The 24,281-nt window shown below is 38.1% G+C and overlaps 1 protein-coding gene across 1 annotated transcript in view; it reads right to left on the reverse strand.

Annotated features, from left to right (window-relative positions):
• Nucleotides 1–24,281, reverse strand: part of Ophn1 (oligophrenin 1) — a 348,861-nt gene that overhangs the window by 102,411 nt on the left and 222,169 nt on the right. Inside the window, exons 13-15 of the mRNA XM_059250481.1 lie at nt 23,972–24,005; nt 23,228–23,290; nt 21,859–21,933 (exon numbers count right to left, since the gene is read on the reverse strand). Of these exons, the coding sequence (XP_059106464.1) occupies nt 21,859–21,933; nt 23,228–23,290; nt 23,972–24,005 (172 nt within the window). The remainder of the gene's footprint in view (nt 1–21,858; nt 21,934–23,227; nt 23,291–23,971; nt 24,006–24,281) is intronic.

A 24,281-nucleotide genomic window follows, 5' to 3' on the forward strand; every position in this document is an offset into this window, starting at 1 on the left:
GATGTAAATCAGCAGATGAATTGATAATGAAAATATGGTACAAATTCACAATGGATTTTATTCAGCAATAAAGTAAAATCAAATCTGCAGGTAAATCAATGGAAATGAAAAAAATTATGCTGAGTGAAGTAACCTAGGCCCAGAAAGACAAATACAACATTTCCTCTCTCATATATTGGTCTAAACTTCAAATTTTTATGTATATGTATTTTTGAGGGGAGTGAGTATGGGTATAAGTAATGAAATAAGGAAAGCATCTATTCGGGGGGAAAGCAAGCATTAAGGATGGGCTGTTGGAAGAGTAATAGAACACATGTGATATCAGAGGGGAGCAAAATGGTATAAGAAAGGAAGAGACAGAGAGAACTATGGAGAGTAGTCGGATGATAAGGAGAACCAACCCAAGCAAAGTAATGTATGAAAATGTAAAGAAATTTGATACTTTGTGTATAAAAAATATATCAACAAAAATAAATAGGAGAAAGAAAAATAATTTTAAACCACAAATCTTATGCAAAACTATCTTTCCAAATGAAAAAAATGTAGAACAAGATTTTTTTTTAAGGTACAAAATTCTGTTACTAGCATTTTAAAAAATTGTTGAGGTTGGAGCTACAGAGATGGTTCAGTTGGTAAATTGCTTTCCAACTGAGCAATAAGCATGAGGATCAAGTGAGACCTCCAGCACCTACAGAAAAAGCCAGGTGGTACAGTGCATACTTCGGATCTCAGCACCAAGGAAATACAGACAGGTGGATTACTAGAGCTTGAGGGGAAGCCAGCCAGCTTAGCCAAATGGACAAGCTCATGCTCATCTCAAAACCAAGACAGATAACTGTTGCAATATGTTGTTTGTGTTCTGTCAAATAAAGCTTACCCGAAGATCAGAGGGTAGAGCTAGCCACTATTTAACCATAGAGGTCTGGAGGTCTGTACAGACAGACAGGAAATGATAAGACTGGGTAGAAAGAGGAAATGATAAGGGCAGGCAGAGACAGGAGCTCAGTCCTTTTTGGTCTCAGGAGTAGAAGAGGTAAGAGGTGACTGTGGCTGCTCCTTTGCTTCTCTGATCTTTCAGCTTTTACCCCATATCTGACTCCAGGTTTTTATTATTAAGACTAGTTAGGATCATGCTACATCTAGCATCCAACTTTTGGGGTACAAATTCATGAAAAAGCTGCTTGTCTGTGCCTTGCACAGGATGGAGCTACATGTGGCCAGTTTCACTACCCCACTGGCTAGGTTTTCCTTTTTTTTTTTTCCCCAAACCCTTCGAGCAAATCTGGGATTTTTCTGTTGCAGCCTTTCTGCAGCAAACTTCACAGGAGGCATGGACTCCAAATGCTGCCAGAGTTAGCCTCTTACCACCAGCCAGCTCTGCCTTCAGGCTCCCTCTCCTGGTAGGCTGTGGGTTTTCCCTGGACCCCCTCCTCACACTGCTGCCAAACTAGGTAGCATGCCTTGAAAACATGCTCGGAATTCTACTGTTCTATGCAGCAGCAGTCAGTCTCACATCTTCACCTTCATCATCAGCAGATTTGGTGAGACAATTGGGATTTCTTAAAGGGGGGAGTTAGTTAAAAAAGACATTTTTTCCCACGTTTAAAATGGGAAACACTATTAAGATAGATGGAGTTAGGTGTCTGTATGATTAGACAATGGATGGTTTAAAAATGGAACAATTAAATGAGAGGACAATTAACTTAGATGGGATTTACATAATGTCAATTACAAATATTATCAGTTTGATCATTCTTGTTTTATCCCTAAAAACGTTGGTTAATATGAGTGCCAAGATACAAGTTTTAGAAAAACTTATTAAAACAGATCATGGAGACATTCAGACCCAGACAGAGGAATTTAAAGCAGAACCAATCTCAGCATTGCATTATAAGAACAACCCAAGGTTTTCAAACAACCACATTTAATTTATCCAGTCACCTTACAGAAACTGCCAAATGACAGGTATCCTCAAGGCTATGCAAGAGCTGAATGGACTCCTGTGGAAATGTTAGAATTGAGGAGATTTAAGAAAGTGATAGTCTCATATGGCATACATTCACCTTTTGTGAAGTTGATGTTAAACTCATGGTAAACTTGCAATAGAATTATCCCTCAAGACTGGAGATATTTGATTACAATAGTCTTGAAGGCCAGTCCTCAATTACAATGGAGGACCTGATGGAAAGATGAGGCTAGGACTATTGAACAATGAAGTAGGACTAGAAGTATTGAATCTCCCAAGACCAACTTCTTGGAGAGGTCAATTATGCTAATATACAAAGACAGTCACTTTATGATGACCACACCCTACTCTATGCCATGCAGCATGTCTATCATTTAGGGGGTTGGTTACAATTTGTTATTGGTATTGGTCAGGAAAAAAGGTGAACAAAGGAGATTAGATTCAGGGATCTTGTTCTAAAAAGAAAAAGGAGGGATATAGATATAGGAGGAAAAGGTAGACACATACATATAGATACATACATATAGATACATATACATATAGATATAGGAGGAAAAGGCAGACACATACACATAAATAAAAATAAATCTTTAAAGAAATGTATACTTCTAATTTAAAAGAAACCAAAATGACTATAAAGAAATATTACGAGTAAATATACACCAACAAATTACATTTAAATGAGATGGAAATAATCCTTCAGCATACTAAAACTTATAAAGACATGTAAAAAGCTTAATTAGCCATTCAAAATCTTACCATGAGGAAAAATCCAGTCCAGAAATTTTCACTAGTATATTTTATCATACAAAAAAGGTCAGTATGTAAAATGAACAAAAAATTTTTCTTAATTAAAAAAAGGTCAATGCCAATAATCAACAAGTTATCCTAGAAAATATTATGCATACTACTTTTGAACTCATTATACAAACAGTATCATAATAAAGCCAAAAAAGCCACCACTAAGAACTATAGAGTAATATTTATACTAAATATAAATGCAAGCATTTCCAAAAAAATATTAGGAAATAAATCCAAAGCATACAAAAGAGATTAACATGGCCACCTGGGATTTATGCAGCTATACAAGACTGGTTTAATATCTGAAAATTCAATAGTGTAATAAAGCATATTCATAAAATAAATGACAAAACTGTAATACCACCTATTCACTTGACATAATTCAACATCAGTTTATAATAACAAAAATAATAACAAAATTAAGTTAGAAGAGAACTTTCTCACCTAATAAATGACATAATGGGAAGGAATAGATGTTTTTAAAGAGTGAAGAAAAGATAAGGATATCCAACTTTACCTTTTTAAATTGCCTACAGTCTGTTTTATTTTCTTTTATAAAGCATTTATTTTTATGCATGTATATATATGTTTATAGGTGCCTACTAAAATGTCTGTACTCATGTGTTTACAGGTGTGTGCATAAAGGTCAAAAGAAGGTGGCATTGTTTATCACTCTCCATCTATTGCTTTGATGTGGTGATATTTTATTTGTGCTGAAATGTGGTGATATTTTATTTGTGCTTTGATAAATAAAGCTTTCCTGGAGATCAGACGGAAAAGGGCCAGCCATTATAAGTAAACAAAGAAGTCAGGCAGTGGTAGCACACACCCTTAATCCTATCACTTGGCAGGCAGGATCTCTGTGTGTTTAAGGCCACACTGGAAACAGAGCCATGTCTGGTGGCACACGCCTTAAATTCCAAAACTAGTTAACCATGGAGGTCTGGAGGTCTGTACAGACAGACAAGAAGTGACAGAGCTGTGTAGGAAGATGAAGTGATGTAGCTGAACGGAGAAGCAAATCAGGCGGCAGAACAGCAAGGCATGTAGATGTATGTAGACAGAAAGTAATTTGCATTTTGGAAGCTGCAAAGTTGGTGAGGTAAGGTTGGCTGGTGGCTTTCACTATTTCCCTGATCTCTCTAAGGCTTTCACTCCTATATTTGGCTCTGTGTGTTTTATTTGTCTACACTTTGAGGGAAGTTTCTCCCTGAACCTTAGTTCACAACTTCTCAACTAGGCTAGAAGCCAGCAAGGTAATCCTATCTCTGCCCACTTGGTGCTGAAGTTACAAGCATTTGCAGGGAGATCCAGATTATTACATGGGTGCTGGGATCTAAACTCCATTCCTTAGGCCTGTGCAATAAGCACTCTTGGCCACTCAGCCATCTCTCTAGCCCTTAAGTTTTATCCCTAATGACATAGTCCCATACATAGATAATTCTTAAAAATCCTCTTACACAAATTATCAAACCTAACAAATGAGTTCAGTAAGATTACAGGACACAAGGTCAATACATAAAACCCAATTGTTAGGTTTATATTTAGTCATAGAGTAACTGCCTAACATGTACAAGGCCCAGTGTTAGATGCTCAACAATGAAAAAACTCAATTGCATTCCTATATATGACTAAAGAATAATATTAAAAAGAATTAATAGAGATCTTAATCCACTATAACATAAAAAGAATAAAATATTTTGAAGTAAAACTTTTTGTATACAGAAAACTGCAAAGGAAATTAAATGGAATCTCATTTCATTTGAAAGGGTCGAGATGGCAATTCTCCCCAACATTAATTTACATACCCAATATAATTACCATCAAAATTCTAATGGGCTGTTTTATAATAATGGACAAGAAGAACATTAAATTAAACAGAATTGCAAAACACCTACAATAGTAAAAACAATTTTGCAAAGGTAGAAAGAAAACTGAAGGACTTTCATTTCCTGATTTCTAAACCTACTTAGGTAAAGATGAATATATAATACAGAAAAATCCTTATATTTGCAACTAATTAAATATTCCCAAAGTAATTCAGTAGAGAAAGTAAGACTGATACTATTATGCTATTGAGACAATTTGATCATTTAAATACGTGAAAGGCCTTGGAGCTTCGTTGTTCAAGAGCAACCTCTCATAGAACAATGTGCACTCTTATCAGTAAAGTATTATCAATGGAAACCAAGTCACTGGTTGTTGTTGTCTTTTGTTGGTACTAGGGACTAAATCTAGGTCCTCACATATACTAGTCAAGTATTCTCCCATATCACTGAAGTAAATACTCAACCTATAACTAATTTCTTTTACAGAAAACAAGAAAAAAGTCTGTGAGATTTTGTGTTTATCAAAGATTCCTTAGAGAAGATAAGCTCAAAAGAGAAGGATAAAATTGAAATCACCAACCTTCAAAATTTTGTACTCCAATCCTTAAGGAATGTTACATTTTTATATTTACTTAAAATTACATATAATACAGAAAACAATGTGTATACATATACAGTTCAAATGAAGTTATATCACTTAAGCTGACAATGCTCCCCACAAGGGCCATAAGCTATCTTAAAAGTACCCCAATACCCAGCATGAAAAACCTCTTTTCAAGTTGTTGGTCAACATAGTCCAAGAGACTCCCCAGACAATATAGGTTACTGCTGTTGCCCTTGGTTGACTCCCAGTGGTTGAAGGTAATTCGCTAATGCCAAAAGCATCACACACTTTGACACAGGACTCAAAACATTCCAGCTGAATCTGACCTAAAACCATCTCCCTGAGGTCTAGCTCTCAGAGTACAAAAAGGGGCACAATCAGTAGTCTTACCCAGTTGTCATGGCTATGAGTCACAACAATGACCATCAAGGCAAGATATCCCTAAAGATGTAATAGTGGCATTTATATATTGGTGGTAACCACTAACCATTTAATTGTACTTAAGGCCCATTCAACAAGAAGGAAATCATGCCTAATAGGGGAAAATTAGCCAACTACCTGTGAGGTCATGAATCTTAGAAGAACCTACTATTGCAGTAATAGCATAATTCCTAACTGCATTTTAAATACTTTCCTTATACCCATAGATAAATAAATCTCTCACCTCTCAAAGGAGCTCTCAAAGGAGCATTTCTTTGCAGTAGTAGACATTATTATAAAACATCACAACTGGCCAAAATGCAGGGATCAACCGGTGGTGTGGTATTCAGTACCAATGGACACACCTACAACATAACTACTGCACCAAGTAACATAGAAAAAGAGGGAATGAAAAGATTGTAAACACCAGAGGAACAGGAAGGTTGCTGTGAGATTGTGTCTCCTAGAAACGACAGGGAAGCTATGTCCACGGTACCTCAACAATACGGCTGCCTAGCCAGGACCTGAACAATGACAACACCAATAGATAATCTGTCATAGAAGGGGGAAATCTCATAAGACCTTGCTCATAGACAGAGAACTACAGGTAAATAATGACTGCTGAGATAGGGAGAATTAGTCTTCCCAAGGGATGAATCTCAGTTGGTTATCCAATGCCAAGTGGTCAGCCCTGAAATCACATGCATACAAACAACACCAAACAGACTCAGCCTGTTGTATTTATATATTTATATATGTAACAATAATAATCAAAGAAAAAAGCCATGAATTTGAGAGTTGAGGGGCATGGGAGGGGTTGGAGGGAGAAAAGTGAAGGGGAAATTATGTTTTAATTAAGTTTTTAATTTAAAAAAACTGCAACAACAGACTAGGGAACACTTATCTGATCAAATAATTCTTATCAGAAGACTGATAGCTCAATGAAAAAAATGGGCAAAATATATGATTCATCAAATAAGTTATACAAATGGCTAAACAACACATGGAAAATGCTCAGCACTATCAGTTATAATGGAACTGTAAATTAAAGCTATGGTAGAATAGCACTTTAGACTCTCATGAATTCTCATATAAATGTAAAACAGATAATAGTAAATGTTGGTGAATGTCTTAGTTGGGGTTTCTGTTTCTGTGAAGAGACACCATGACCACGGCAACGCTTATAAAGGAAAACATTTAATTTTGGTGGTTTGTTTACAGTTCAGAGGTTCAGTCCACTATCATCATGGTGGAACATGAAGTGTGCAGGTAGGCATGGTGCTAGAGAGATAGCTGAGTGTCCTACATCTTGGCTTGCAGGCAACAGGAAGTGGTCTGTCACACTGAGTGGTATCTTGAGCATATATAAGACCTCAAACCCCTCCTCCACAGGGACATACTTCCTCCAACAAAGCCAAACCTAATCCAACAAAACCAAACCTAATCCAACAAAGCCACACCTCCTAATAGTGCCAGTCTCTTTGAGGGCCATTTTCTTTCAAACCACCACAGTGAGGAAGTGGAAAAACAAGAACCCTAAGGCAGCAGTAGTAGAAATAGAAATCAGTGCAGTTACAAGAAACATGTTTTTGTGTTTCTCAAAAAGTTAAAACATCAATTATCTATTCAACCCAGCAATTTCACTCTCAGGTATCTATCCAATAAAAGTAAAATTGTATATCCACACCAAGATTAAGACACAAGCATTTATTCACAATAGTCCCAAACTGGAAATAGTTCAAATGATCATCAACTGGGGAACAGAATAACAATGTACAGCAACCCACCCAGAGAATTATATTCACCAATAGAAAGGAAAAGAATTAGAGAAGCATGTGTTTATCACTGATGTCTTAGAAAACAGTATGATAAATGAAAGAGGCCATCTATAAGACCAATTTTACAAATATTCAGAAAAGGCAAACATTATCAGAAATTAGAACAGGGAAATAGATCTTACTGGGGTTATTAAAATGTTCTACAACAGAATTATAGAATGAGTACATTGCTCAGTAAAGTTAGTGAAAAAATTTCAATTGTACACTTGAAATCAGTAATACTATGATCTGTTAAAAACATCTCAAACAAGACTGTTTCTAAATCTAAACATAAGAACATACTATGAACCAGCAATTCTACTTGTAAGTGAATTGGCAACAGACATGTATGTACACATTCACTTAAAAACTTGTTCACTTGGAGGCCGGGCGGTGGTGGCGCACGCCTTTAATCCTAGCACTCGGGAGGCAGAGCCAGGCGGATCTCTGTGAGTTCGAGGCCAGCCTGGACTACCAAGTGAGTTCCAGGAAAGGCGCAAAGCTACACAGAGAAACCCTGTCTCGAAAAACAAAAAAAAAAAAAAAAAAAAAAAAAAACTTGTTCACTTGGACACATGTATTAGAACATTCATAGCAATGGTATTTGTAATAGTCTCATAATTTTATGGTGAGTTCTTATAATTCGATGTTGGCTCAGCATCCACTTTGAACGTTTAACCTTATACCTGCAGCAGATATTAGTACTTCACCTTCACCATAACTTCCAGTTCTCCATGTCCTCCAAGCTCCTCAGTGTTGTGGTCCAGGTATCTATTTTCCTATGACACAGCAGGCATAACCTACCCTTCACTCCATGCCCCTGCACAGATTGCTCTTATATGACATAGTGACAGCCTTCCTCCCACAGTGTAACCACTTGGAACTTGCTTTAAAACCCATCAACTGGAATTCTCCATGGAAAACCTGCTTGGCTATTGTCCTGGACCCAAATAAGGACCTCATCTTATAGGCCAAAGTGGCTCAACCTGCAGGTTGAGCACATCATCCCTACAATCAATGACACTCAGCAGTACCCATTTTATCTCAGGAACTTGTGAGTAATAAACTGTTGTGTTATTTCATGGTTTGTGTTCTGATGCCTCTTCTCTGTCTCACCAGAATGACACATCCATATTTAACTTTAATCCAGTTAAGGTTCCCTTAGAGAGTGGCTATGCTGGCAGGAATTAACTGGTCAAACCAGAGCCATGGGTCATGTGCCAGGACAAATGAGTTTCCTGTGACTAAGACATCTAATCATAGGTCGGACAGCTAGGCATTAAACTCTCTTCCAGGATAAAGAAGCAGGGCTGGAGACCATTATGTACAAGATTTTTCAATTGTAAAACTGTAGTTTTAGGGACAAATTTTATATTGCAAATTTAATAAGTATGACTTCTAAATACATTTTAAAAGTCTATTCTGAGTCACATAGCATTGTTTTGGAAAGATGGGATTAAACTGAGTACACAGTGTTTATAATGTATTTAATTGGAAAAGTAAGTTGTAGAGTAACTAAAAAAAGAAATGTAACTGTTTAACCAAAACAGGATTCTTTCCCTATTTAAACATCTAAATAGAAAACAACAACAAATCATATTATGTTCAACATGCAGGCAAAAAAAAGAAAGTTGCCTTCAATATAGTAATTTGTTGAACTTTGCCCGAACCCTGTGTCCCAAAGAAACATTCATGATGATTGGGAGATCCCCTTGGCCTTTGTGTTCTGAAAAACAAATAATTTCAAAGAATCACCCCACCCTTCCATATAGGAGACATGTCCAACCTTCTTCATGACTCATATAAACCTCACAATGACTCCCTTGATTGTCTGGCTCTATAAAATCTCAAATTTACTTCTTCTTGTGAAATACCTCGACAATGAAAGTTTTCCCTGCTTCAACAGGGGAACAAAGGTATCCTTTTAATTATCCCGTGAATCCGCCTTTAACAAAGGAATCGAAACAGTGTAGACATGCAGAACAATGTAATAGAGCAGAGTTCAAAAAAACTTTTACAAGTATGCTGAAATGATTTTTAACAAGGGTATCATGATCATTTAGTGGGGAAAAAGACAGTATTTTATGTTTTTATCATTATCTACAAACAAAAGAATGAAGCTGGACCTGTTCCATACACCATCTACAAAAATGAACTCAAAATAGATTGATCTACATGACAGACACCCATATAACTCTAACAAAAAGAAGAACACGCCTTAGTAGGCTACAGTGGGAGGAGGACTGGGTGCTCAAAGCCAACATTTGGAAATGTAATTTTAAAACCACAATAAGATATGGTATCATATCCTTTTCATTGGTTACTTACTAAAACAGAAAGCAAATCAGAAAACAAGTAATGGTGACAATGTGGACAACCTGAAACTTTGTACACTGGTGTGAAAGTGTAACATGAGGGCTAGAGAGATGGGTCAGTAATGAACAGCAAGTGTTGCTCTTACAGAGGACCAGAGTTTAGTTCCAAGCAACCACATAGTAGCTTACAAATGTCTATAATTCCAATTCTAGGGGATCTGGCACCCTCTTCTGGCTTCCATGAGCACTGCATACTTACAGTTAACACATATTAACGCAAAACACTCACATACATAAAAGGAAATATAGCAGAGGTACTATAAAAAATTGTCTTGTCTACGGTTTCTCAAAGAAAAAAATCCTAAAAATAGAATTACCATAGGATTCAGCTATTCCATATCTGCTTATATATTCAAAGAAATTAAAGTAGGATCTTGATGGGTTGGATATTTATACATCAATTTTTATATCACCATTATTCATAAGAGATAAAAGGTTGAAACAAATGTCTACCAACAGGTGAACAAATAATCAGACTGTGGTGTATAAGAACAGTGGAATAAAAGGAGCTAAAATTTTAGATACACACTACAATATAAGCAACTCTTCACAAGATTATACTAAGTAAAATAAGACAGTCATATGCAGACAGGAATTAAATGTTCCACTAATATAAGGTCCCCTGTCTCTTAGGTAGTCAAATTGACAGAAAGTAGACTGGCAGCTGCCAGGAGTTAAGGGAAAGTAAAGATGGAAGGTTGTTACATAATTGTACAGATTTTTGGTTTTGCAAGATGGGAAGAGCTCTGGATATTAGCTGTACAATAATGTGGATATATTTAACATTGCTGAACATTGGTTGATATGGACAATTTTATTATACATGCTTTACTACAATTAAAAACAAAAAGCAAATTTTTTTAAAAAAGTAGATATCCCTCAATAGAGGCCTGATTAATTCTATGGGAAATTTTAATATACAGGCACAGCTAGATGATTTTATCTGTTGCCCATAGAAGAGACCTATATTTTCTTCAGAGATGTTATGCTAATTGATTGGTAGCCTATGCATTATTTTCTCTCATCTCAAATTAAAATAAAAAGGGCTACTAAGTTCCAAGGATATGCATACTTGTTAAGTTAGGTGGAATTTCTTACTTAATAAATGAAAATGTTAGGAACTTCTGGATTAGAGACACCATAGAAAATTACTGAGACTAAAGCTACATTAAAATAAAAAGTTTTAAAGGCACACCTCAGGGTGCAAAATGAAGAATAAGAACTGAAACTGAAGGCAGCCATACAATTTACCGTGTTGAACAGTATGAGTGTGTGGCTTAATTCTCTGCATTAACTTGAATTAGTATTCCAAGAAATTCCTGCCAGTACGTGGAAGTTGCAAACAGCTTCACTTCAGAAACTTCCTGGAATCCATTTATCCGAACAACAAGCTATCAAGTAGCTTGCAACTAGATAAACAGTGACTTCTTAGAAGAGTCAAGGACGAGGTTATCAAATGCACGCTTGCTCTTCAAAGTTCACTTCAAAGCTCTTGAAGACATAAGTCACAAGCTGTGATATGATTTTAATATCAATTTGTATTATTAACTTTATCCAATTTTAAGTATGCATATCCCAACGAAGACCTGCCAAAACCAGATTCCAAAAGTATTATAAATAGGCACCCCTAATCTTTGATTTCCTTTTCTAAGAGGTTACACGGACCAAGTGTTGTCATGGTAGTGGCTTTACTCTGTACTCTAAATAACAAACCTGGATTCATTTCATCAGCAGTCTATTTTAGTGGCTTTCGGAATCATCAAGTTATCAAGATGGAAATCTAATCATAAAACACCTCTGGGGCTTCACATTGCTGTTAAACTAAATATCAAAGTCCTTATCCAAGAGAACTAGATATAGTCCTGCAGAACCTGACACCAGATTGATTACCAGATAAAATATAGAATGAACAGTTAAGTTGAATTTTACATTTTACTTTTTTCTCAGAAGTGTAAGTCTGTTTGTCTGGAATTTTAATTGAATTGAGAAACGTATTTTTACTTGCAATGATCCTCCATGATTTTTTTAGGAACACTACCCCACTTAAATCTCAATTCTGAAAACAAACCTATGGAGTTCACAAAATTCCCCCCACACACTAGAACCCAGATGAGAAGCCTAATGGCTGGAGCCATTATAGCAGGTAATTGCCCAAGGCAGGAAGTAATTCAACTGTCCACCTAAGTAGCTGGGAGGAGCCCGCAGACAATAGGTGTGTATCCATAAAGTTAGTAGATGCAACTTGGACACTAGGATGAAGAAGAGATAGGACTGCACTAACAACTACTGTTTCATAAAACCTCAGGACTGACTTGAAAAGTATGTATTAGTTTTCTTCTGTAAGATGGTTCCTATTCTCAGGAGTGAAAGCACACAGGCAACAACAAATACACAATGAATAGGCCCTATCCTGAGGACTAGAGGATCATGGAGAGACCTGGGGCAAGGGACTACACTGTTGGAGAATATTTGTTTAAGATGTGTTACACTTGTTTATGCTGTGGAGCATTTGTTTTAATAATGCAAAGATGTGTTGCATTCTTTTATGTTGCATTTGTTTAACTCTGTGAAGCTGTGTTACTTTGACTGTCTAAAACACCTGATGATGTAATAATGAGCTGAATGGCCAACAGCGAGGCAAGAGAAAGGATAGGCAGGACTGGCAGGCAGAGAGAAAATAAATAGAAGGAGAAGACCATAAGAGGGGAATCAAGGAGCAAGAGAACAAGGAAAGGAGGATGCTAGGATCCAGCCACCCTGCCACCCAGTCAGTCATGGAGTATGAGTTGAAAGCAAGATTATAGAAGTAAAAGAAAGATAAAAGCCTAGAGACAAAAGACAAATGGTATAATTTAAGAAAAACTGGCTAGAAACAAGCCAAGCTAAGGCTGGGCATTTATAATTAAGAATAAGCCTCCATGTGTGATTTATTTGGGAGCTGAGTGGTGGGCTCCCCAAAGAGTAAAGAGTAAAAAAAAAAACAACTAACAACACTACATGGAGACATCTAAGGAAGGAAAAACTCTGAAAAGAACAAGAATGAAAGGGGGAAAGGGGAGAGGAAGAAGGGTAGGAGGGAATGGAAAAGAGAGAATGCATAGAAATGGCCAAATAAAACAGGAAAGAGAAACTTCTGGATTTTTATTCAACCTCTTCTAAATCCAAAAGGGATAAGCAGTTAACATACACAAGATAGGCAGAGATACCAGCACATGTATGTCACTGTAAAGCAGACTATATAATGAGCTAGCCTACGGGCCTCCTTGGTAGGACTGAAGTTAATCCTAAAAACAGAAACCTTGTCCTTAAAAGCTTTGATTCATTAGCATATGGGGAATTTCTAAGGATCATTCAAGTAATTTGATGGCAATAATTTCTTGTGTTAAGCACATTAACTGTTTAAACTCAAACTTGAAGATTTTCTATGTATTTCAGAGAGTAATGGAGGGTATAATTGTCCAAAGTCATATTCCTTTATATTAAAATCCTGCACACTGCAAATATGCATGAATGTGTGATTTACAAGCCAGATTAAGAGATGGTCCCTTTCTTTGAGATGCTCATTGTGAACAGAACAGATGAACCCCGAAATAATTATATCACACCAGGAAATGCACAATAATAGAAACATAGCAAAGGACAGAATTGTTAATGAAAAAGAAGTGATAAACGGTTTTGTTTTAAATGAAGTTGTGGGGATAACTATGGAGATAATTCAGTGGGGAATGCACTTGCTGTGCAAACATGAGAACCTGAATTTGGATCTCCAGCAGCCATGTAAAATGGTAGGTATGGAAGTACCTGTCTCAAAACCAAGTGCTGGCCATGGGGGCAGATATAGGCAGATCCCAGGAATCTCTAGCCAGTCAATTTAGCTAACATAGTATCCTCCAGGTTCCCTATGAGATCCTGTCTCAATAATCATGGGGACGGACAGACAGTTCAGTGGTTAAGAGCAGTAGTTGTTCTTGCAGAGGATCTGGATTCAGTTCTCAGTACCCATATCAAGAAGCTCACAATTCCAGATCCAAGGGACCAGACAACATTTTTCAGACTCCACAGGTACCCACATGTGTGTAGTACACATACATACACCCAGACACACATCACACATATACATAAAGTAAAAAATAAATAAATCTTAAATAAATAAGGTAGAGACGAAGATGTCTGAGGTCAATCTCTGGCCTCTACAAGCACACGCACAAGCAGACCCACCAGCACACACACATACACTCATACAGATACACTACACTACACTACACACACACACACACACACACACACACACACACACACACACAGAGAGAAAGTAAAGTGAGCTTTGGCTTCAGAGGTTACAGTGCTACTGAAGAACAGAATATGCCATCCCAAATGTGAAGCATTGTGCAACTGAAAGCAATTAAAACAAGCAAGGAGACTGGAAAAGAAACTCAGTTATAGAGCACCTGTCTAGCAAGTGTGAGGCCCTGGGTTCAAATCCCAGTGTCACATAAGAAACAAATAAGCAAACAGAGACAACTAAACAGCAGCAGATGTAGCAAGGCCCTAAGACACCGCCGCCCCCCCCCCCCCCCGCCGCCTTATTTCTAAAAGTAGGACATAGATTTACAGATAAAAGAATCCCACATCCACTAGAGAGAACCAAGGATAACCAATGACTGGCCACAACTTTAGACACTGTCAGCCAGAACACAGTGCCAGAGGAATGAACAAGGTCTACTAACTGACCTTGGCTAGGCAGTTGTCTTGTCACAAACTGTTGCCCCTAATCTCAGAGTCCCTTCTTTCTGTCTTGTCATTTCTCTGTAAATTGTTGAAGATGCTGCACAGGCTATAACTCAAAAATAACTCTTTGAGAACTACTCATTTCCTGGATGTCACTCCTTTATATATGAAATATTCATGGGCATTAACTTCTGTTTGTTTTGGGTTTTTTTATTATTATTATAGGTATCCATTCCAAATAAGAACCTATGAACAGTTCGGGATAATTATTTTTCTTCCCTTACAATATCAAAATGGGACTTTATTAATTAACCAAGTTCCCAAAGTAGACAGATATGGAGGAATAACAAAACTGTCTGACTACACAGATAACGTATTTTTTCTTGTTCTAAGGTGGCAATTGCTCCACTAGAGGAAAACCATAGCATGCTGTAACAAGAATAAAACAGAAATCTGAATGAGGCTTGGAAGAATGAATCCTGAACTAAGCAGGAAATAATAGCTTACACTCACAAGAAAAGCCACATGCACCTAGCAAGTAAATGAACAATATCACTGGGAGAAAGACAGGGGCTTAAATAGCAACAAATAAAAGATGCTCTCTGCCAGAGGATGGAGCAGTTTGCTTTTGTCGATTCTAACCCACCTGGATTAAATGAAGAATCCCTTCTGACTGGGATTTTGGTATCATTAAAAGTTTTTGCTTCCGTATTAATACTACTGGTTTGCCAATTATAATCTATTCCCAAGTCTTAACTGCATGACATTTCAGATGACTGAGTGATACTAATGCTGTTTGCAGGGATTCACAATTAACTATATGTTGTGATAACATGTGGCAGATAATTTGTAGTATCAAATATAGCCATGTAACAGATGGTTCTTGTTTTGGAGAAAAAGACTTCTACTGGAAGAGACACATATCCAAAGATAATTTCAATATAATGTGATAGGTACAACAAGCCATGTGATCAGGGGTGTTTCTAGATCAGTGTTGGACAACTTTCTAGCATTTAGAATGCCTTAGGTCTGATTTTTTAACATCACAAAAATATATATTCAAGATCTATTTTAATTCTTAATGTTAATCAAGTGTGGTGTTACTCATCTGCAATCCCAACACTCAATAGGCTGAAGCAAGAAGGTGGCAGGTTGGAGACTATCTTGGAGTAAATAGTGAATTCAGAGTCAGTCTGGGCTATATAGTAGGCTCAAGGCCAGTCTGGACTATGCAGCCAAACCCTGTCTCAAAAAAAAAAAAAACTTTAAAAAGAAATCCTTAATGGATAAGTCTATCATTTGTTGCCTTCATGCTTGCAATTTTTGATTTGTTCTCTTTATAATACTCCATATTATTTTATAAATATGCTTCCTATGGAATGCAACATTCTCAATGGCCATATTGACTGATCAATCCATGAAACCAACTGAGAATTGCATTCATACTACAGTGGGACTCACTGAGAACATTTGATCAATAAATTCAGTTGGTCTCTAATTTTTTCTTTATTTTAACTTGAAAAGTACATGGAACTACATTGTAAAAAGTATCTGGCAACTATACTGTGGGGAATGATGAAGTTCTGAGTAAATGTACTATTGACATGAGCATAGTCATGTCAAGGACTCCAACACCTCAGACTCATGGGAATGGCAAAATGCTCCCAAAGTCAGGCTCAGGAAATCAGCAAAGCCTTCCTCTTGTTCATGTAGGGGATGTTGGCAATGTGTGCAAAAACTAGCAACATCAGCTTCCAACTACAGCCTGAGACTGCTTCCCTACAGACACCTCCCATCAAGACTAGCTAACTCCTCTTCCTTGTGCTATACATGTAAACACTCTGAGTGCTGTATATAAAAAACACTGAGTGTCCAGATTGTGGCATAGTAGGTGTCCTCCATCAGAGCGAGCACAGCTCAGTTGAACACAGCTCACCCAATCCCAGCTTTTCCATATGTGTGTCCTGTTTCTTCAGTGTCTGTCATTTCTTCATTCCCATATCACCCCAGTCAGGTTTCCAAGACCAAGTCACACTTGATGTGGCAACCTCTACTATCATTCAGAATATGTGAGAGCCGGCTGAATATGGAACTACAATCAGCATTGAACTGTAAGCTCTGTGACTTTGGGGACATCATTAGTGTGAAGGTTAATATTTGTTGTCAATTTGACTAGATCTAGAATCAACTAAGAAGCAAGTTTTTAAACATGCCTGTGAGGGATTTTCTTGGTTACATTAACTGCATGGGAAGATCCAAGCTGACTGAGGGTGGTACTTTCTAGCTATGGGCTAGATATAAGGAGGTTGTGTCTTTCCCTCCCCACTCCATCCCTTTTACCTGTGGCAGGCAAGAGAGCTGGCTCTGGGGTCACAAGAGTGAGTGAACTAACCCTGCTCTACACCATCTACAGCTCACAGGAGACTAGGCCCTGCACCCAGCACACTAGAGCTGATTTACAGAATATGGCATTTAAAATATTTTTAAAAATTTAAAAAATTTTTTTATGACTATGAGACATGTCAGCTCCTGGCAGCACCAATCTGCTTCAGAAAAGATATGGGCATTAAAGAAACTGCATATGGAGTTAACTTTCATTGTGGCAAAAGTCAGCCACTGGACAACAAAGTGTCCTCGAATTGACTGCTGACAAACAGGACAAAATGGACAGACAGGACACAAAACAAAAGACTACTGATTGTTGCCAAGACAAATGTGGTTGTGGCTTTAGCAAGAGGCATCCTCTGAGGCCAGGACAATATGGCACCATCACTGAAGTGGCCTTTACAATCCAGAAAAGGTACAGTGCCCCTTTCTTCCAAGGCAGCTGAACAGGCAGTGGACCAATGGCTTCTGGTGTGCAGTGGAACAGTAGCTAAAACAGTTATTCTTGAAAGAGTAACTAGGCTAATGGAGTCTAATCTCTCAATGGTAGACTGGCATTTAATAAAGGAGATGAAGCCAACCACAAGCTGAGAAGAATGGGATGCTGAGATGAAGCCACCCACAAGCCGAGAAGAATGGACAGCTAAATTCCAAAAACATCAACAATTTCCAAAATTTAAAATCCTGAATCATGATAGGACACTAGTGAAATTCAGGTTTATCTGGTACATGGACTACTCACACCGAATGTGAGGTCAAACTGTAAGCCTTGTGTACATCCTACTTCACAAATGAGTCTGTCAGATACACCAAGCCGATAGGCTGAAGATGATGCCCCAACGTTGTGGAGAAACCTCGGGTGACTGTCCAGGCAGCTGGCTGTTTCTGTCAACTCACAACTTTTTGGAAGCTGCTTGCTTGTACTTCCTGTTTTACTAGGTAATATTATTTCCTTCTTGGGTCTCTGAGAGAGTTGAAGATTAGATAGTTACAGTGAGTTGAAGATTAGATAGTTATAGTTATAGTTTTCCTTGTTAAGAATTTAAAAAAAAAACTCACTAAAGAGATGTAAGTGTATAAATTTAAAAGACATTATAAGATAGTTCTCTGGTAGTAATATAAGATAGGATAGAAAGTAAATCAGGTACATTTTGGACTTACCAAAATAGCATAGATAATGGAATATTTTCTCTGATTCTGTCAAATGCAAATGGACTAGACATTGTTGAGGTATTTATTGCTTGTATATATTGTACATAGTTATTATACTTATTGTATATAGTTTTTCTTATATTAGTTATAACTTTTTTCTTTTTATTAGAATAAAAGTGGGAAATGTGGTGATATTTTAATTGTGCTGAAATATGATTTTATTTGTATGTTAATAAATAAAGTTTGCCTGGAGATAAGAGGTCACATAGCGAGGTCACATAGCCATAAACAGAAGTCAGGCGGTGGTAGCACACACCCTTAATCCAATCACATGGCAAGCAGTCTCTGTGTGATCAAGGACACAGCCAAGTGTGGTGACATGAGCCTTTAATCCCAATACCAACCATAGAGACCTGGAGGTCTGTCTGTATAGAGAGGCAGTGACAAGGAAGTCATGTGGCTGGGCTAAGAGCCAATGAGAAAGCAAAACAAAAAGGCTATAAAAACACGGGTTACACGGGAAGAAGCTCTCTCTGGGGAAGCAACAGTGATGAGGTGGTAAGATAAGGTAGTCATGGCTCTTCACTAGTTCTCTGATCTCTTTGGCTATTACCTCTGTATTTGGCTCTGTGTTTCTTATTTAATAAGACTGTTTAGAAATTCATCTACAAACAGGTGCAAGTAAAGATGAACAGACTAAAGGGTAAACTGTGTGTCTCGACAGGCCGCACTACAGCTTCCATGACAAGATTCCTCTTTTTGTTTTTGTTTTGTTTGAGTTTTTGGTTTTTCTTTTAAATTTGGTTTTATTCTGGGGGAAGGTTGCAAGGACAGAGAGCATATTCAAGGGGACAGGGAAATAAGTGGGATCCAAATGCATGAAGTGAAATCTACAAAGAACCAATAAAAGTAAAAAGGGGGAAGAGGACTTGCAGGGAGGTCCCTTTTGCTTTGGGGATGCTCCCCTTTATATCATGCTGGTGAGTTTATCTACCTTGTTACTACCACTGCTCTCCATCACCGGCATCAAAATTGAGTTCATTCAGCCCTCTAACAGCAACTGAAGCCTCATGGCTCTCCAGAAATCCTCCAGACCATAAGTGCCAGATTGGAACTACTGAGGCTTGCAGCTTTATTGACTGAGAATCCATTGGGTTCTCAGCCTCTCCAATGTGAAAACAGCCATTTTTGGACCACTTAGGTGGTATTGCATAAACAAATCTAAAAAACCCCTTTTGAGATAGATAGAGATATGAACACTCTACGTGTTCCCATGAGAACCCTGACAAATACAGGTAGTTAATTAATTGAAAGATTCATTTCTTACACAAATACTGTATTTAATACCAGATTCCTAGAGAGCTGAGAAACTAGTAGAGACAGGGGCAGAGACACTCAAAAGCATATGTTACCTACCTGAGAATTCTATAAATACATTTTTCAGATAACAGCTTCATGTTCTAGAGAGGAGTATTGTATTTCTTATCATCTTGACCAGCTACCTGTACCTGGGAGAGTTCTAGTGTGTGGCAGTGGGCAAGCATTTAATGGAAGTGAGTTGATAGTCAAACTAGGCAGCAAAGAAATATGCAAGAATAATAAAAAAAAGAACAAAAAAGATGCATAAAGATAAGTGGCAGCAATAAACACTAGTGTCTGGCATATAGTAGACATTCAATATACATAGTAGGAACCAGAGAATGTGATGGAGATGAATATGAGTCTAAGGAAAATCAATATGTGGTTCTTACGTCAAGGCAGAAGATAACTAACAGGCCCCCAAAGAAAATGAGAACCAATGGTAATCAGATAGAGAAAATGATATAAACCACTGTTACTTTTATTATTGCTCAGACAAAATATCCAGACAAAAGCAACCTAAGGAAGAAAAGGTGTGCTGGTGTTGGTGTTGTTGGTCTGTTTTGGCTGACAGTTTCAGGGTATTTCCATAAGCAGAGAAAGAGACGAATGCTAGTGATCAGCTTACTGTTTTCTTTGTATGCAGTCAGTAACCCAGCGTGTAGGAAAGTGTCACAACCTTCAAATGATCCAATCTAGAAAATCCTTCACAGTTCTGCCTATGTGAGTCTAGAGCCTGTCAAGTTGATAAACCAACATTAACCATCACAAGCACACAACAGGAAAATGAGTTTTACATATTCCAAACTTAATACCTTTACTTTATGAGCTTTATAACAATACTGTTAAATATTTCAAGTCAAGAAACAGGTTACTGGTTTTTTATGAAACTTTAATTTATTTTCTCTAATTATTTATAATTCTTTTTGTTGTTGTTATAGCTATCTGTGGTTTGTGGGACAAGGCATTCTACATAGTCCAAGCTGGGCTAGAAATATACATCACCATATATAATCAATATAACCAATACACCACCATGGCCAGCCCACCTATATGGTTTTATAACCTGATTCTCACTAATACAGATCAACAGGATCCTATAACAGGGATAGCATTAATTTATTAATTTATTTTGAGAGGAAAAGATATGATCATCTATGACCTGTAAGTGCTGGTAGATTCTAAGCTCACTCTCTTGTGCTGCTCCTCACCATCTAAACTTTTTTAGATAGTCTCTTCTTCACTCAGTCATGGCCAAGCTAGCAGGCCCATAAGCTTCCAGGAATGCTCCTGTCTCCACTAGCCATTCTGGTACAAGTGCCCTGGGATCACAGATGCTCCCTACCTTATCTGGCTTTTACATGAGTTCCAGGGACCCAGACTCAGGTTCCCATGCTTGCATGGCAACTGCTTTACCCACTGAGCCCTCTCTCCAGCCTCAAATGTGTGTTCTAGCCAGTAAGAACGAAGACACAAGAGAAGTCAAGACTTACTATCAGGTTTAAACAAGCCAGTAGAGAATACTTCATGTCTGGTCTAACAAACTAACAAAAAACTTGAATCAATAATTACCTACAAAAACAAAAACAAAACAAAAAAAACCCAAAACACACACAACCAAAAAAAACCCCACCTCAATGGTCCTTTATTCAGTGGAACTAAGACACTCAATAAGTCCTAAGAGCCAACATCCAATAAAGATGACAACACACACACACACACACACACACACACACTTTTAAAAGGAAAATGTAACCCATATCCAGGAAAAATATCACTCAGGAGAGGAAAAAGTAAAGACATGCCAAGACAGAACCCTGGGAAATGCCTTTTAAAACTTTAAAAGGTAGGAGGGGAAAAGGGGATCCAGGAAGAGTCACCAACAAAAGAGTAACACACAATGTCAAAAGAATGAATAGAGTATTGTATCACGGGAGTCAAGTAAGGAGACAGTTCCCAGAAGGAAGACAGTGTTCAACCAGGAGAACAAGTAAGATGGACTGGAGTGCTCCTTGGATTTGGCAAGCACACACATGATCATCATGGCCAGAGAAGTTCCAGCAAAGAGGCCGTGGTAGAACTGGATTTCCTAGGGCCTGAGGAGTGGATGGGACGAGAGGTGACAGACATGTATTCAATGCATGATGGTCTCTGACTCAAAGTGTGCAAAATATTTGTCTGTTTCATCTCTGAAAACATTTTTTTTAATATTCTACAGGCCAGGCATGGCGCTGCTTAAGAGGTTGAGGCAGAATGATTCCTTGAGTCTAGGAGTTTGAGACTAGCCTGAGCAACAAAATAAGACTACAACTCAACTTTAAAATATTCTTCCTCAATCTTCCTGAGAAATTTGTTCTTTCCCTTTCAGTCTCATTTGTTTCTATATAAACCACTCCCAATTAAAAATATGTAAAATTGTTACCAAAAAAGGCATTAAGCAGCTTCTGAACCTGGATGTTGCTGCCCACTGTTCGGTACAACCCTTCTGTCTTGATCCCTAGGAAAAGCAAACCAGATCATCTTAGTTAGCATAGCTCCAGCTTTTACGTTCCCCAAGGCAGAGAAGGGAAGCCCTGTACCCTGGTGTCAGTTCACAGACAACAAAGAGGCCTCCCTCTCTCTTCTAGTGCTCCAGCCCTTCCCTGTTACAGAGGAACAGTCCTACCGTCCTAATCATATCCAAAAATCATTCAGGACTCCATTTGATTGTACCTATCCCCTACCAGTCTGAAGGGAAGAGAACACACTCTATAGTATAGGGAGGCATGATAGAACAGTCTGCCATGTTGGAAGGGAGCTAGTGATTAAAAGGGAAGGGAGGTGACATCAACCCCCGTATATCACTCTCAAGCAGTGATATAAAGGAGGAGAGGGTTGGAGTATGAAAGATATGAAGCCAAAGTCCATTTTTGTATTGAGAAAGGCTGAAGCAAAGTTTCAAAGAAAACAGAGTGAATCATACACCACAGCTACCTGCATTCGAAATATCCTGAGAAGGAAACAGACATTTGGTTCGTGAAGAAGCATGCTGATTTGACATGTCCCTGAGTTTTGATGGTCCCATAAATTTTTAAATTGATAGGAAAATGATACTGTGGTAGAAGCTGGGCTCTTGGTCGTTTGAAATGGAACTATCACTGAACTGTGAGTTTCTCCTCTCTAAATGTGGAAAGTACAAATTATACATGTACGTTTGGATGAGGAACGCTATGATGGTAGCCAGTTTGGAACTGGCTTAAATTTAAACAAATGTGTACAGTATACAAGCTGTTGGAATACATTCCCAAAATGGAGCTGTGCTGGAGCAAATCTGAGTGCTTGTAAGAAAACAGGAGTGTTGTGACCTCAGTTTCTTCAAAAACACAGAATTGTCCTTGGATTATGTCTTTATGCCCCTCCCGCGTGTAGTGGATAGGAGTAAGTTTACTTCAGATTATTCATTACAACTGGATATTGTTATTTGTTTATAAACCTCTATGGAAAAACACGTTTTTGCCCTGTGTGGTTTGTTCTTGTGATTGTATACTTTACTAATGTGACTTTTCTTAACCCTCAGAGTATAAATTGTCCGATGCTCTGTTAACTATTGCATGAGACTTTAGTCTGCCTCATTTTCAGGCTCCATTCTTCCAGGTCAAACCACCAAACAGATCAGTAAACACAAGATTTATAAAAAGTTGCCATCCTAAAGATGGATCCTGACTAACAGATAATGCCATTCTTCCTGATTCCTTAGGATAAAAGCCGAACAGCCAAATTCAATCATGCCGAGGTGATGGTTTCAATCTTACCTTTGGTCTCAATAAAATTGATGCACTTCCTAACGAACTTGAACCCCACTTCATTCAGCTCCACTGTTTTGAAGAAAGGAAAGGAGAGTTAGTTCATAGCATAGTAAGAAGTTCCTACCCGCCGGGCGGTGGTGGCGCACGCCTTTAATCCCAGCACTTGGGAGGCAGAGCCAGGCGGATCTCTGTGAGTTCGAGGCCAGCCAGGTCTATAGAGCGAGATCCAGGAAAGGCACAAAGCTACACAGAGAAACTCTGTCTCTGTCTTGAAAAACCAAAAAAAAAAAAAAGTTCCTACCCAACATTCAAGAGCCACAGGAAGAGCCACAGGTGAGAGTAGTGGTGGGCAAGTGCTCATCTCCTCTCACCCTCCCATTGAATGACGCCATGCTCAGGGTAGGTGTGGACTTCCATAACACAAAATGTTTCTGTTTAGCCCTTTATATCACATCTACCCTAAACATGAGCCATATCAAATATGAAATGCTACTTCGGAAATGCACACAATTTTTATCATCTGTCTAGAACAAAGAGGAGATAATCTAGTCTCTGTATCCTCAGTACCATTCACACCATAAGTTTCAATGGAGTGACTTCCCTAATCCAATCAATACACAATTTCAAATCAGGGCTAGGTTTCATTTTGCACATATTTGCATGGATGGTACATGTCACCAATACCAGCATTTACTGTCACCAGGACAGCTTTGCACTTACGTCAGGAGAGTATAAAATGCAATTACTTACTTTCTTCCTGTTTTGTTATAGGGCTGTGGTAGATCTACAAAAGAAGAGAAACCAAAAAGGCTCAGTTATTGTGACTCACTACAGACAGGTAGGGCAAATGGGATTAAATTTCATTCCCTAGATTATCAGACTCATTAGAGATGCCAGAGCTGTAACAACAAAGGAAAGGAGGTTAACCAGAGTTCTCTTTGCCCAGATTCCTAGAAAACACAGTCCCTGAGAACTGTACTCGATGTTCACACAGTCTGCATAGCTGAAGCTGGAGCTGACTCACCTTAGCATTTTTTCAGGTAAAGCTTAGGGTGTTTCT

Source organism: Peromyscus eremicus, chromosome X, assembly GCF_949786415.1.
Source record: "Peromyscus eremicus chromosome X, PerEre_H2_v1, whole genome shotgun sequence".
In the NCBI taxonomy this organism is placed as follows: Eukaryota; Metazoa; Chordata; class Mammalia; order Rodentia; family Cricetidae; genus Peromyscus; species Peromyscus eremicus.